General features: G+C 45.9%; 1 protein-coding gene across 2 annotated transcripts in view; it reads right to left on the minus strand.

Annotated features, from left to right (window-relative positions):
* BTK (Bruton tyrosine kinase) overlaps window positions 1–16,609 on the minus strand; it is a 158,167-nt gene that overhangs the window by 94,979 nt on the left and 46,579 nt on the right. For both annotated transcript variants that reach the window (XM_063432219.1, XM_063432218.1), the window contains exons 3-4: window positions 12,461–12,559; window positions 11,255–11,320 (exon numbers count right to left, since the gene is read on the minus strand). In XM_063432219.1, coding sequence (XP_063288289.1) covers window positions 11,255–11,320; window positions 12,461–12,559 — 165 coding nt within the window. The remainder of the gene's footprint in view (window positions 1–11,254; window positions 11,321–12,460; window positions 12,560–16,609) is intronic.

A 16,609-nucleotide genomic window follows, 5' to 3' on the forward strand; every position in this document is an offset into this window, starting at 1 on the left:
GTGGAGTTTTAGCAGGTAGTTGGTCTGTCACGCTTTGACCGGGATAACCCCCACCGGTCCGGGGGGGGGAACAGGGTGTTTTGTCAACTGCCCTTCCGATGCAGGGTCGGGGAGAGCGGCCGCCTCCCCCCAGTCCCCTCACCTCTAGGCCGCGTCTGGCCAGCATAGCCTCCCGGTCTCCGAGGTTCTTAGGACGGGTATCAAGCTTGTCACCAGGTCTCGCTTATTACTGTCTGCGTTTGCTGCCGTGTGTATGTTAACCACTGAGGGCCTGTTTATTCCTATCTCTCCTTTCCTACCCTCAATTTCTTCCACCTCGTTGCCCTCCCATAACACCAACCCACTCTGAAATCCCCCCTCACTCCCATTACAACTATCCTTTCGTACATGTTCCCATCACTCCAATCCGTCATACCCTAACAGTCCATAACTCCAATCCATCACTCACTATCCCCCTCCCATCACTCCCTCCCATTATATTCTATCACCTTATTTTCCCATCACTCCCATCCTACCATCCTATCCTCCATCACTCAAATTCCCTGTCACTCCCATTACAACTATTCTTCCATATGCTCCCATTACTCCAATCTGTCCTAACCTAGCATTCTATAACTCCAATCCATCCCTCACTATCCCCCTCCCATCACTCACTCCCATTATATTGTCTTACCCTATTTTCCCATCACTCCCATCCTACCATCTTATCCTTCATCACTCAAATCACCCCTCACTCCCTATCTTAACATCATTCTCTTCAATCCCTATGCTCCAATCTTTCCTATCCTCCTATCTCTCCCTTCTTCCCTATCACATCACATCACTCCATTCCATACCTATCTTAAGAATCTCCCACCACTCCCAGCCATCCCTTTCAATCACTAACACCTTTCCTTATGCTCCTATCACTCCAATCTATCCCTCCCTAGCCTTCCATCACTCTAATCCCTCCCTCCCTGTCTTCCCATCACTCCAATCCATGCCTCCCTGCCCTCCTATAACTCAAATCCATCCCTTTACTACCCCCTCCCTTCCATAAATCACTTCCTTTCTATTGTCCTATCACTCATGTCATGCTATTATTCCCATCACTCCAATCCATCACTCCATTCCTGTCCTTCCATCAAACCAATCTCTATTTTCCTGACCTGGTATCACACCAATACATACCTCACTATCCCCCCCTCCCTCCAATTATTCACTCCATTTCTATTCACCCATGACTCCGAGGTGAGTGTGAGGAAACATATAATATAAACTAAGACTAATGGAGAGAAACATATGATAAGGTAGAAAAAATGTAGTGGCGTAGTAAATATAGACAATGAGCAAAAAAGAAAGGATGAAGAAAAAGATAAGAGTAAAGGTGATTGGTCAGAAACATTATGGGAAAGAAAATTAGCTATTTTTTGACCCTGCCCCTATGAACATGTTTATTTCACCCAGGGCCGCCATCAGATATTTTGGGTCACCTGACACAGCTCAAGTTCTGGGACCCTGGGGCCCTCCACCGAGTCTGCCCACAGGGCCACACCCAAGACCGCCAACAGGGCCTACCCCTGAGTCTACCCACAAGGATGAAGTGTGTGTAGTGAATATGGTGTGAATAGTGGATGTAGAATATGTAAAGTGGATGAGTTGTGTGTCATGGATGCAGTGTGTATAGTGGATGCAGATTGCACATTTATGTAATGTATGTAGTGTTTCTATGTATTAGATGCAGAGTGTGTTTTTAAGGGGATATAGTGTTTGTATCGTGAATGCAGAGTGTGTGTGTGGTGGATGTAGTGTTTGTATAGTGAATGCAGAGTGTGTCTTTGTGTAGTGGATGTAGTGTGTGTATAATAACTGCACAGTGTGTGTGTGTGTTAATATGTAGTGTGTATATAGTGACTGCAGAGTGTGTGTTTGTGTAGTGGATGCAGTGTGCATAGTGACTGCAGAGTGTGTGTTTGTCTAAGAATGAAGTGTGTGTAGTGACTGGAGAATGTGTGTTTGTGTAAGAATGTAGTGTATGTAGTGACTGCAGAGTGTGTGTTTATGTAGGAATGTAGTGTGTATAGTGACTGCAGAGTGTGTGTTTGTGTAAGAATGTAGTGTGTGTAGTGACTGCATAGTGTGTTTGTGTAAGGATGTAGTGTGTGTAGTGAAAGCAGAGTGTGTTAGTGTAAGGTTGTAAAGTGTGTAGTGACAGCAGAGTGTGTGTTTGTGTAAGGACGTAGTGTGTGTAGTAAATGCAGAGTGTGTGTTTGTGTGAGGATGTAATGTGTGTAGTGAAAGCAAAGTGTGTTTGTGTAAGGGTGTAGTGTGTATAGTGACTGCAGAGTGTGTTTGTGTAAGGATGCAGTGTGTGTAAATGTTGAAATATAGTGTATGTAAATGTTGTAGTATAGTGTGTATAAATGTTAGTGTATAGTGTGTGTAAAGTTGTAGTATAGTGTATAGTGTGTGTGTAAATGTTGTAGTACAGTGTATAATGATGTCATATTCCGGTTCCCGGCATCACATAGGGAGTGTGAGGGAGGAGTGAGAGGCTGCAAGAACAGCTCCCTCGCCGCCTGCCTTCTCTGTCCCCCTCTCCTCAGGTCACCACCATTTGTTGGCAGAGCAGGCACCTGCCATCAAAGTAAGCAGGTGCCTGCTCTGCCTTACCTAGCACTGCATTGGGGGTGCCCCGGGGTGGCCAGATTGCCACCCACTGGCCCCCCGTGACAGGGCTCTTCTCGGCACCCCCAACTTAGAGCGCCTTGAGGATCTGCCTGGGGTTGGGGGTGGCTCAAGAGCCGCTCGCCCAGCGCTGCGGCCCCAGACAGGGGCAGGCAGCCCACCAGGATGTTTCTGGTTCGCCTATTGGTTGTGCCGGCCATGGTGTGCAAATGTTGTAGTATAGTGTATAGTGTGTGTAAATGTTAGTGTATAGTGTGTGTAAAAGTTAGTGCATAGTGTGTAAATGTATGGGGCTCCATAATGTGGGGGGAAAAGTCTACAGCATTTTTTTTTTCTTACATTAATTGTAATACATTTTATTTTATTCTCCTCTCCCTGCGTCTTACCTGTGGCCAGGGAGGGGAGAGATCACATTGCCTGGTGGTCCGGTGGCATGGCGTGGCCCCACGCTACATGTATTCTGCAGGGGGCCCAGCACACACGAAATATACTTCCCAGCTGCCAAGTCTTGCAAGCCACGCAGAGCGTTGCCATGGTAACCTATGGCAACACTCTGACGATCGCAGCGTGGAAATATATTTTGAGTGTGCTGGCCCCCCTGCAGAATACAGGTAGCGTGGGGCCAAAGATGCACATATATATAGCGTTAATCGCTATATATATGTGCACATAGGTAATGTGGTTGTCATGCCCTGATGGCGGCCCTGATTTCACCTTGTGGGTCTGTGTCTGTTACCTGTTCAAAATTACAGTGACTCTTTCACATTTGGAAGTAGGGATGATTTAATACATTTCTGCAATGAGTAATGGAAATTGCTTTCTGTATGCATGTGGTGATGGGTTTATAATACATGCAATATACAATACAAGTGTTCACTTGTGTACACACACGCACAAATGGCAACAATTTATAAAACCTTCAGCACCAGGTCCATCAGTCACTTAATCTGGCTCTGCCCTAAAGAACATATCAAAGTATATTTAACCATATTAAAACAATAACATGTGAAAATTAGTCAGGCACGTGATATAAAACTATTAATTATATAAGTAAAATGCATGTGTCATATAAATGAACAATTCACATAGCAGAAATGAATCTCAGAAGTTATGTGGATATGCTTCTGTATTTTACATAGTGCTAATAAGTCACAGTTTATTAGATTGTATACACCATTGCCATGTTCTGCTAAGGTCAATCACAGGGTGAAGTACCTTCCTGGCAACAGTGCCAGATTAAGAGCCCAGTGGGCCTTGTGCTGACAATTATGATGGGCCTAATTCAGTGATGTATTTAGTATCTGTGCTGCCCTAGGCATAAGGGAACTTGGGCACCCCCTAATTTACATTTGCCCCACCCCTTCCTGTCAATGCCACACCTCTTCCTGTTAAACAACTAACATAAACTTTGACTGACAGACACACACTCAGATACACTGACATACACACACTGATTTGACACAAACAATCACTGACTCACTGACATACACACAGTCATTGACATACACACACAATGACGCAGACACACATTCACTGACAGACACTCACACGTTCACTGACACATTTACTCACAGACACACACTGACAGACAGACACACACACACACACACACACACACAATCACTCTAAAACAAACACATTCACTGACAGACACACACACTCACTCACTGACATACAGCCACACAGTGACAGACATACACACAATCACTCAGATACACACTGACAGACATACACACACTGACAGCCAGACACACAATCACTCAGACACACACTGACATACACACACTGACAGCAAGACACACACAATCACTCAGACACACACTCACTGACAGACATACACACACTGACATTCACACACTGACAGCCAGAAACACACAATTACTCAGACACGCACTGACAGCCAGACACACACAATCACTCAGACACACACTGACAGCCAGACACACAACCCCCCCCTCCCAAACATTAATTAATAAAGATTACTTTTTCTATTTTAGTTTAAATCCACCCAGCCTCCCTAACTTTGGAAGAGCTGGGTGGATTTTTTTTACCTGGGGTCCAATGGGTCTTCTTGCAGGGAGGGAGGCAAGCATAACTTGGGTGGCTAATTGTAATCCAGGCGCGCGGTGCCGGTGAGGGAGCACCGATTTGTGAGCTGTCTCTGCTCAGCTCCCTCGCGCGCCACAGAGTGATGCCAGGAGCTGGAATATGATGTCATATTCCGGCTCCCGGCATCACTCTGCGTCTGGATTTTTAGTTAGTCGAATGCTAACAAGGTATTTGCTTGGGCATTTGGGGGCGGCATTTTTTGCCGCACCCTGGAAAGTGCCGCCCAAGGCAAATGCCTTGTTTGCCTCGCAAATACGTCTCTGGCCTAATTACAGAATCTTATCGATCAAAAACACAAAAAACAGTCATACCTCCCAAGCATCATGTATCTGATGGAGATGGTGTTGGAGGGAAACTCAAAGGATGCAGCTGTAAGAAATCACATACCCTAGGATAATCTCTTTCGAATGTATGCTTTCATCTTTAAAGTAAATCCATTCCCCAAACAGCAGCATCCAGTGAAGCAGGAAGTTAATGGGTGGCGTAAAAGGGTGGGCCACTGATGTGAATCATTTAATCATAACTGCCGGAAGGGGCGAAGATGCCCAAAAAGGGGGCATGTCTGCCTAAAGAATTGGAAGGCCAGCCTAGCATGAATACACGTCAGGCTGCCTGCCAATCATGCAGGCTGGCCAACTTAGGGCATACTATGCAGACAGACCCCTGAGCTTGGCATAAATGCGTCTTATGATGTGTTCGCTCCATGCTTTCTAAGGACTGTCCCCTAGCACTCACATGTCCACTAGTCTCCTTACCTTCTTACTAGCAGGCAGAAGCTCCTGGTATATAGTGTGGGACAGAGAAAAGGTGTATGTAGTGAGTGTAGAAGAAAGGGAACATGCCAAAGTGTTAGAGAGAGTAAAGCAGTAAGAGCATTTGGATTGTGCACAAAGTCAGCCTTACCTTAACTAATTTCATTGTCAGCCAGTCCACACAAGTTTTGTTACCATATATCCTGCTTAAATTTCCATACTTAAGCAAAAGTATGTGAAGTATAGTTAGGGTTGCCAACTTTCTTTGAAAAAAATACCGGCCTTACTAATTTACATCTATTATTCAGCAGAATCAAACTGTAAGTAGGTTTTTGATGATTTTATAGAATTTTCTCTTATGTCACTCCTTGCCATTTACACTCATACATAATTAATTTGTGTCTGTGTCCTCTATGTATCACAGTGTCCCCTATGTATCACAATGTCTTAGTGCCCCATGTCTCTCAGTGTCCCCTCATGTCCCCATGTCACCCAGTGTCCCCGTGTCTCCCAGTGTTTCCATGTCACTTGGACACAAGGGGATACTTAGAGACATGGGAACACTTTGAGACATTGGGACAGTAGGGGACACTGGATGACATGGGGACATTGAGACACTCTGGACACTGGCTGGGAGATATGGGGACACTGAAACACTTGGGGACATTGGGAGACCTGGGGACATAGGCACTAGGGACACAGTGTCTCTGTGTCCCTAAGTGTCTCAGCGTCCCCTAGATTCTCACAGCGTCCCCTAGCATCTGGGTCCCCATGTCTCCCAGTGTCCTCAAGTGTTCCAGTGTCCCCTAATCTCCCAGTGTTGCCAGGTCTCTGAGTGTCCCCAGGTTTTCCTGCAGCCTTCCCCCCATCCCTCACTTACCTGAGCTGTAGGCTGTCTCTGCAGGCTGGGAGCTGCTGGCTGGACTCTCTGTGCGGTGTAGCTGCTCCCCCATGGATCAGTGAGTAGAGAGAGGCATGGATATGCTGTAACTTCCTATCCCTGCCTCTCTCCACACACTGTGACCCCTACAGTGCTGGTATTGCAGAGTAATCTCCATTTATACAAAGAAGTATACCGGCATTTGTATTGCCGGTTTAACTGCAATACTGGCACTGGCCAGGCAGTCTCAAATACCATAAAATACCAGCCAGGTGGCAACCCTAAGAGTAGTGTGTAAAAATTAAAAAAGTAAAACTTTTTTTTTTTTTTTAATCAATGGGCCTATTCCATAGGCATGGGCCTGGAACTGTAGCTCCATCAGTCCCTATGTTTTTTTTTTTTTTTTTTTTTTTTTTTTTTTTTTTTTTTTTTTTTTTTTTAGATTCTTTATTTTTGAACGTGCAGTGTTAAATACATAGGTCAGTGATGACAAATGATATTACATTCAGTAGATAATTGGTAACCTTATGGTAACAGATTCAGGATGCGCTGCACTTTTTTTTTTTGTTAAGGAAAAAAAGAGTAAACATAGACAAGCATATCTTAATGAAAGGGACTAACAGACTATACATGCTGCCTAAACATTTTAGCTTCGAGGTAAGATTGCATGGTTATGAAATACAAGTCATAGATTGTAGGTATCACATTTAAACTGAGTGCATCTTGTAGCTAGATCAACAATGAGCGTGTTATGCAGTACAACGAGAAATGGTGCCACTGTATCCCTGCCTCCGTATACGGTCGCCCAGGTTAGGATTACTTACGATGGCACAGAGGAATGGGGTTGCAATAGATGCTATAACGAAGCGTATGGTGGGTAGTGGCTGTAAGGGGCCATAAGATGACGCTATTAGCCAAGCGGCAGGCTGCAGGGCTTAGTTCTAAAGACCTGTCTGGTATTATTAGGATGATTGTGGAGGCTAAGTTGTAGCATGCACTTAAGGAGAAGAAACATCATACGTTTTACAATATATTATATGAGGTAAACTAGGTTAGGTTAGCAACACTGTGGATATATCTAGACATGGGATAGCGCCTATGCATTTTGATCAATCTTAGCTTTGTAAATTGTTTATGAATTGAAACCGTCAGTGTAGCCTGTAGTAGGTAGTGTATCGCCAGAACCAGCTCTCATGATGAGTGGACAGGTCCCTCTGCATGCTATTCTTCACCCTATGCCATTTCTGTAGGGTCCCCTAAGCCAGGAGTGTTGGACCTTCATGGTCTGGACCCAGTTGGTGCCTGCGACAAAGTTCGCTGTGTGCTTGTTAGGGCTCCTCCTGTGATGTCTTAGCGGCCCTTGATCGATTGTGAGGTGACGGGAGAGTCTCACTGCAGTGGCGTATACTTTACAACGCTGTCGGGTATTTGTTCGTCGTGCAGGTGGTCGATGAACTGGTGAGCCTGTCTGTCCCCCCCTCCGCTTAAGTGTCGGTGAAGCTACTGGATCTGTCATACGTTTCACGGCAGGGGGGTGCTTATGATGGTGTCGCCGTCTTGGAGCCTTAGCCGTTGGAGGAGGCTGAGCGCTCGGGGGCCACCTCTCTGTTCCCCATTTTGATCTGTTGATTGGTGTCTCTGCTTTTCTTCGTGTTGTGGGAGCAAAGCCCTTCTGGTCCCTGGTTGCCGCTGTGGAACATTGTCGGCGGCTGATACGCTGGGTGACCCTCTTGACTCTGCAGGCCGCGAGCTGAGCTCGGGCCCTCCGAGTGTATCTCACAATGTTGTGTGGTGGTGGGTCGTGTGTGGGGGTTCCCTCGGTTTGTCGGGACCCCGGCAGGCATTGACGGGTGCGCGGTCCGCGGCCCTGAAGTACAGGCGCGGTCCCCGCACTCCTCCGTTGCTTCTCACTGGAAGGTGGCCTGGTGCTGCCCTTCAGGGTCGGTGTAGGTGGAGGTAAGGTGGAGGGAAGGCGAGGGTCCTTTGTGGCTGTTCGGGCCCGTGTCATCGTGGCCCACAACCGTGCCCAAAAGTGGTTGAAGGCTGTTGTTATGCGGTCATCTTGGCGGGTCTCGTTTGCCTGTCGCTCTGGTCGAGGTTTGGTGAGTGTAGGCCCTGGAGCTCTTTCGGCAGTCTCCATTTTGGGTGCTGGGTGCGGGTTGCGTATAGTCGCGGAGGCTTGTGGAGTCCTGTGGCCCCGTGGAGTGCAGACCGGGATAACCCCCGCCGGTCCATAGGGGGGGGAACGTGGGCCCGGTAGGAAGTCTGCTGAGTGTAAAAGCGGCGGGAGAGCGGCCGTCTCTCCCGCGCCTCTCGTGTGGGTAGGCCGCATGTTGGCGCCGAGCAGGGCATCGCCGTTCGAGGTGTCCTCCTGTAGGGCTTGTTGTCCTCTGCTCGTTTTCTGCATCCCGGAGCCCGATTTGGGTGTCTATTTTGGCAAATTCTGCGGTTATTGTTTGTTGGCCCGGGAGCTGTTGCTTCTTGCGTCCGCTCAACTCCACGGTCAGGCCCCGCCCCCCATCAGTCCCTATGTTAATCTGGCCCTGCCTGACAAGTTAAGGCTGCTTTGGTGACAACTTACACAGCATGTGTTTCTGTGATTTACCTGTGAGTGGTTACTCTGAGACTATTCAGAATCTCAGCAAACAGCCATTAGGTTATTAAAAGAAAACACCGTGAGGAGGCGGAGCCAAGCAGCCGAGCTAAACAGTCGCATGACAAAAGAGCTCCCGCATTTTCGGGCCAAAAATCATAATTTGCACACAATTGCACCCGTTTTGGGCTCCTCTCAAGGTCCAAGGGTGATAACACAACAAGATGGGGCGCAAGACCAAGAAAATAAAACCCGAAAAACCGAGGCAGGGACCTAACATTGCGGATCTCCTGCAACAGACACGCAAGGCCACTAGGCCCAAGATGGCCGCCTACCCGGAAAACTATTCCGACTTATCAGATGACTTCTCCTCAGGAGACGATGCAGCTGACTTCACACCCATGCAGAGACCTACCCCAGCTGTCCAAAAGGCGGATGCCTCACCGGTAACTAAGGAGGTACTGCAGGCACTTCTCGCGGACCTCCAAGAGAACATCCATGCGGACGTTGCCTCACTCCGCAACCACATACACGGCTTGACAGGCCGCATGGGAGCATTAGAGACTGCCTCCAACGTCTGCTCAGACCAACTTGCCTCACTACAACAAGAGGTTCTAAGTTTGCAGAAAAAGAATGCCGAACATGAACACCGTTTCTCGGCGTTAGAGGATGCACGCCGGGCTAATAACATTAAAATACGGGGCATCCTGGAGAATACCCCACAGGCCGAACTACCGCACCTCCTGAGGCGCCTGCTGGTGGCCCTACTGTCACCACGGCAGGCGAAAGCACTCACCGTGGACGGCTTCTTTCGAGCACCAAAGCCGGCCTCGGCTCCAGCGGCAGCACCACGGGACCTGATCGTCCGGTTCCAGCAATATTCAGCCAAAACTGCTGTCCTGGCAGCGGCTAGAAACTACTCCCCCTACAAATTCGAAACAATGGAACTATCTTTTTACGCAGACCTCACAGGGGGCACCTTGGCATGGAGAAGGTTGCTCAGACCACTCACTACACTTCTGCAGAACCGTGGACTAAAATATAAATGGCACCAGACCCACAAATTGATGATACTACACGAAGATACCACACACGAAGTGCGAGACCTCCGGGAAGCCACAGCGCTACTCCCCACACTGGGACTCCCTCAGGACGCTCTGACCAGAGCTATGACTCAAGCTACAACCAAATCGGCACGCAGGTGGAACCCTGATAGTGTGACACCCTTCGTCCCTCGCGGTCCCACGGCTGACCTGATCGGGACTGTGACTACCTGAACCGTGTTATGCTGGGCTTATTTGTTTAACTGTTACGTATATTTCCATGTTTTACAGCCGCGGTTAAGTTAGTAGGCTGCTACAGATAATGGCATGTTGGCCACACTCCTTTTAATAGGAAAGTCTACCGACCACTTTGCTTCCCCCCCCCGCCCGACCATAGCCTAGCACACCCATAGACCACAAATCTGCCATAGACGGGTGTAATTACCACAAGATATAGGCATAATGGACCCTACAAGAAAATCCCTGATAGTGTTTCAACGGCGAATAAACGCCAGTAACACACGTCGAGATAGTTACACCAACCAGGTTGGAGAATTAAACTGTGTGTTTACCCCCAGTAGGGCCATGGAACCTCATTGCTTTATTATACCTCGTTATTTTATTCTATTTTATTCTTAATTTACCAGGGAACAGTAAAAGCATCCGTAAAATTTGCATATGTAAACATCTGTAAATTAGCGCAATATCGCACAGACTATAGCCTCAAACGTTTCCTACGAGCCCTCTAGCAGGTCACTTTTATGACAAATATATAAGAAAATGCTTGCCTAGATCAGAATATATTTATTAGTCTTCTCTATATAAAACAAAAAATGTGCCTAGCCTCTAATACCACATGTTTATAATCCTTTGTTTTATGCTCTGTGTACGACAACCGTTGTGGTTACGCACACATGTCTGTTATACCCATGCACGACCTAAATAAAGAATTAAAAAAAAAGAAAAGAAAAAGAAAACACCGTCATTTAATAAACACTGTATATAAAATAATTATGTATCACCTCACGAGAAAGTGTAAAATTACAATGAAACAGATACTGTTCATAACAATAATTGTTTTACTTAACACAGAGAATGTCTGAAAAACCTCAGTCCTAAAGTGGTTCTTTTTCAGAGTTCTTGTCCGTTTAATTTGCTGTTACTTTGTGGCTGACACAGTTGACATTTCTTACATTTTGTAATTTCTTACCTGAAAAGGATATGGGAATCGCTCTATAATGGAGATTTGCTCTGTGTCTGCAAAGTCTTCTCTGTTCTGGAAATAACAAAAAATTACAGTTCATGGAAGTTGTAAAAGAATAAGTGGATGACAAGAAGTAAACTGGTATGTCTTAGAAACAGTGGTGGGAGAAAGACATTGAAATGGAGAGTGAAATACAAGACAAACTTATTCACTAGAGTAAAAATAGTCAGGAATTAAAAGTGAATTTTGAATTCAAAACGACACTCCTTTGACCAAATATAAAATAAAAAACACTGTTTTGTAGATACACCCCTGATGAAAATATGTATGCAACTTATTATGCATTTTGTCTATGGGCTGTATCTAAAACCATCTAGCAAAACCAGCAGTTCTTGTGTCTGCTGCCTTTGCAAGCCCTCCCCACATTCTGTGTCTGTCCAATCACAGACTTCCCAATGGAGCTCAATGAGAAGTCTTTGCATGGCAGGTGTTTTGGGCAATTGCTGCCTCTTTACTTTAGCTCCACTGAGCTAACCAAACCAGGAAGTAACAGGACCGGTTGTCTGCTTGAAAGTAAGGTTAATTTATATAAGTGTCTATTTCTATTGAAATTTGCACTTTTTGTAAAATTAAACAAAGGACACACTCTTCACACATAAAGCATTTCAGCAAGCTAAAGTGCTTTAGGGGTCCGGAGTGTCCCTTTAAAAAAAAAAAAAAAAAAAAAGCTGTACTCAAACACATTTTCTAGTCAGCTATGCTTCTAGTTTGGCCACTTTGGCTTTAAATTAGAAATTTACTTTGAATTTCCATCAGTTCTCACTACTGAATAACCCTGAAGAGTGTTCATGTCAGGGGAAAGGACCAGGGTATTTCAAATGTTAGGATTTTATAACAAAATCATGACAATTTGCAGTGTTTTCCATCTTTACTATTTTGATCTAAAAATTGCAATTCCCTGTTCCATTCCCAGCTATTTCTGGTTTAGTGAATAATCATACTAGTAATTTACAACCATTTATTCCAGTACAGGAATTAGACTTTCATCTATTTGCAGTTTCGGCGAGGGTTAAAAATATATGAATACATAAGTAATAAAAAAGATAGATAGATAGATAGATAGAGCGGTATAAAAAGAGGTAAGAAAATTAAATATGTGCCAAAAATGAAGGAAATAGGGAAATTAAAAATGTATTAATTATTTTCTCTTACCGGTATCTGTCTCTCTGGTGGTGGATTTTCCTCTGGCTCAACACTTTCAACACATACCACCTTTTCTAAGTCCACAGATCCTTTCTTACTTCCACGGCGCTAGGAAAAAAACATCAAGGGAAATAGTCACAAATGCTCAGATTTTTGTTTTAGGTTCAAGGTGGTCTTTAATTACATATTTATATATGCCTCATGTCTCTGTTCTATTACATGACTTATTCAATTCTGTGGGCCATCCTCACTTTGGGGTCCTGTTCCAACAGTCTTCGTTGTCAGTCTACGTTGTACAGCAATAGGCAAGCTTGCACTGCACTAGATAAACACAGGGTATTTAGCCCAAACAGAGTACTATCTGAGCTTGGGCTGCCCTGAGAGTGGCCAGTGTGTTTGTCAGTCAACGTGCTGTAGTGGTTATGGTGCCAAGGATGCTTTGTACTATAAGTAGTTAAAGCAGTTTAGAATGGTTCATCTTCTTACCTGGGTGTTGCAGGCACAGCTTCCACTACTTCAGATGTAGAGCTCGATGCTCTCTGTTTGAGCTAAGCCTGAGAATGCTCTCAACCAATGAGTGAGCCATAGACTGTAGGGCCTAGTTTACGATAGCTAGCAAAAGCTCCTAAGCAGCATTGTCTGGCTCTCTGATGGATGGAATGGAGGCAGATCCCAGATAAGAAACCATTTTTAAATAGTATGACTACTTACAATGGGTGGACTCCAAGGAACTCCTGGCACCATAACCACTAAGGTGCTTGGAGTGCTCTTTAATGAATAATCTACAATAAAAAAAGAAACAGTGTGGAGTCTGACTGCCAAAGCAAACGGTTGCATGATCTTTGAGCTCCAGAATACAAGGGTCTTAATTCCCATATACTTGCCCCTCTTACCGGTCTTACTGGTTTCCAGAGGACCCTCCAGCTTGTTTGGACCTCATGGGGAAGAAAACCGAAAAACTAAAGCCTGATAAAACCCGAATGGGGATGAATATTGGGGATCTTTGGTGGCAGGCCAACGGTGTTCTTGGGCCCAAGATGGCGTCCCTCACTCGGATCTCTCTGATGACCTGTCCTCTGAGGCGGACCAGGGGTACTTACCTGCACCCATATTTCCACCGCTGATTCTACAGCCGAATCAAGACTCTGCTCCGGTGAAAACAGCAGTCCTAAAGGAACCTCTAGCGGACCTGCAAAGGAACCTATTAGCTTAGATGGTCACCATGCAGGGATCTGCAGGGATCTGCAGGGCCTGACGGGCCTTCTTGGAGCATTAAAAACGGCATCCAATACTGGCACAAAGCAAATCACATAATTTCAACAAGCGGTTCATGAACTACAGCAATAGAATTTAACAAATGAGCGCCGCTTTGCAGCCCAAGAGGAATCACGCTACAGGAACAATCTTAAAATCAGGGGGATCCTAGAAAGCATCTCTGAAGTGGAGCTACCACACTTGGTTAGGCATCTGCTGGTGGCCTTGCTGACACTGCAACAGGTCAAAACAGTGGCGATGCAAGGCATATTCTAGGTACCCAAATCGGTGAAGGCACCACCAATAGTCTCCAGAGACTTGGTGGTCCAATTCCTAAAATGGGAAGTACAACAGAGCACTAATGGCCTAATGGCTGCTATAAGGGGCAAGCTACCTTATAACTTCGAAGAAATGGCGCTGAGCAGATAACAACGGCGATTGTCAGATATGTCAGCCTCTTACTGGAGGAAATACACTCCACAAACAACGGAGACCCAAAGTTAGAATTATCTTTATATTTTATTTGTATTTAGCTTCTGTTATGCATTTTGAATTCTCTATAACTGTTGCTTACTTATTTCTGACTGAGCCACAACTAAGTATTCAAATAAAAATCCACAGTTTGACATATGTACCTCTTATTACTACATTCAGGGCCGGATTAACATAGGGGCTGATGGAGCTTCAGCTCCAGGCCCAGGCCCATGGAATAGGCCCATTGATTTAAAAAAAATATATATATTTTTTACTTTTAATTTTTGTACATTTTTTTTTACACACTACTCTTAGGGTTGACAGGTATTTCTCATGTATTTCTTAGGGTTGCCAGATATTTCTCAGAAGTATTTCTCAGGTATTTGAGGCTGCCTAGCCGGTGCCGGTATTGCAGTAATACCGACAATACAAATGTCTGTCTCAGTATAAACAGAGATTATTCTGCAATACCAGCGCTGGACAGTAGGGGTCGCTGTTTGTGTGGAGAGAGGCAGTGATAAGAAGTTACGGCATCTCCCTCACTGCCTCTCTCTGCTCACTGATCTGCGAGGGAGCAGCTCTGCACAGAGAGTCCAGACAGCAGCTCCGAGACATGGGGACGCTGAGACATTGGGACACTGGGGAACATGGTGTCCCTGAGACACTAGGGACACAGTGGCCCCATGTCTCCCAGTGGCCCCTAGTGTGTGTCCCCATGTCTCCCAGCCACTGTCCCTAGTGTCTCGGTAGCCCCATGTCTCCCAGTGTTCCCATGTGTCCCCATGTCTTTCATGACATCGGGACACTGGGAGACATGGGGACACAAACTCTAAGGGACACTGACAGACATGGGAGACATGAGGATACAAACACTAGGGGACACTGGGCGACATGGGGACACTGAGACACTAGGGGACACTGACAGACATGGAGACACTGGGGGACACAGGGAGACATTGGGACACTGGGCGACTTTGAGACCTAGGAGACATGGGTCACTCCCCATGTCTCCCAGCCAGTGTCCCTAGTATCTCAGTATCCCCATGTGTCCCTGATGTCTCTCAGTGTCTGTAGTGTGCCAGTGTCCCTAGTGTCTCAGTGTTTCCTAGTCTCCCAAAGTCCCCTAGTCTCCCAATGGCTCCTAGTGTCTCAGTGTCCCCTAGTATAAAAGAAAAAATCTGAGGCACTCACTCTGATAGATTTAGGCAGGTTTATTGGACACCGCAACGTTTCGACCTGTGCCCAGGTCTTTATCAAATTGAAACCGTATGCAGATTTATTAGGAAAAAATGCAACGCCAAGCAACGTTTCGACCAACAAAGGTCTTTTTCAACCTTTGTTGGTCGAAACGTTGCTTGGCGTTGCATTTTTTCCTAATAAATCTGCATACGGTTTCAATTTGGAATGCCTGTGGTCCTTTCTTCTTTCGTGTATAATTCTGGGTTTGCTGGTCCTGATCCGGAGCACCCTTGGCCGCTGGGATTGAGTGCGGTTCCCACCATCTACTTTGCAGGTCTTTATCAAGTCTCCAATGTCCCCTATGTATCAGTTTCCCCTATGCATCAGAGTGTCTCAGTGCTCCATGTCTCTCAGTGCCCATAGTGTCTCTGTGACCGTAGTGTCTAGTATAAAATAAAAAATCTCAGGCACTCACTGTAATAGCTTTAACCCCTTAAGGACACATGACATGTCTGACATGTCATGATCCCCCTTTTATTCCAGAAGTTTGGTCCTTAAGGGGTTAAGCAAGTTTATTGGACACCGCAACATTTTGACCTGTACCCAGGTCTTTATCAAGTCTCCAGTGTCCCCTATATATCACAGTGTCTCAGTGCCCCATGTCTCCCAGTGTCCCCTCGTATCTGTCTCCCAGTGTCCCCATGAGTCTCAGTGTCCCCAGGTCTCCCAGTGTTCCCTAGTATCTGTGTCCCCATGTCTCCCAGTGTCCTAGGGACATGGGGACACTGGGAGACATGGGGACACAGACACTAAGGGGCTGGGAGACGTGGGGACACAGACATGCCCCCTTTTTGTGTATGTTCACCCTTTCGGACGTTCTGGTTATGTGATTTGTGTCAGTGGCCCACCCTTTTACCGCTTCCATAGACTTCCTGCTTTACTGGACACTGCTGTTAGGGGGTATGGGTTTACTTGAAAGATGAAAGCGTGAGATTAGCAAAGGGTAGTGTTTTCTCATAGTTGCATCCTATGAGTTTCCCTCCAGCACCATCTCCAACAGATACATGACGCTTAGGAGGTAGGACTTTTTGTGTTTTTGGTCAATAAGATTTTGTAATTAGGTCCATCATAATTATCAGCACCAGGCCCACTGGGCTCTTAATCCGGCCCTGACTACATTGACAGCATGTGTATACCAGTCTATCTATTTCTTATGTTTTGCTATGAATACCTCATGTCTACCTGTGGCAC

This window comes from Pelobates fuscus, chromosome 9 (genome assembly GCF_036172605.1).
Source record: "Pelobates fuscus isolate aPelFus1 chromosome 9, aPelFus1.pri, whole genome shotgun sequence".
In the NCBI taxonomy this organism is placed as follows: domain Eukaryota; kingdom Metazoa; phylum Chordata; class Amphibia; order Anura; family Pelobatidae; genus Pelobates; species Pelobates fuscus.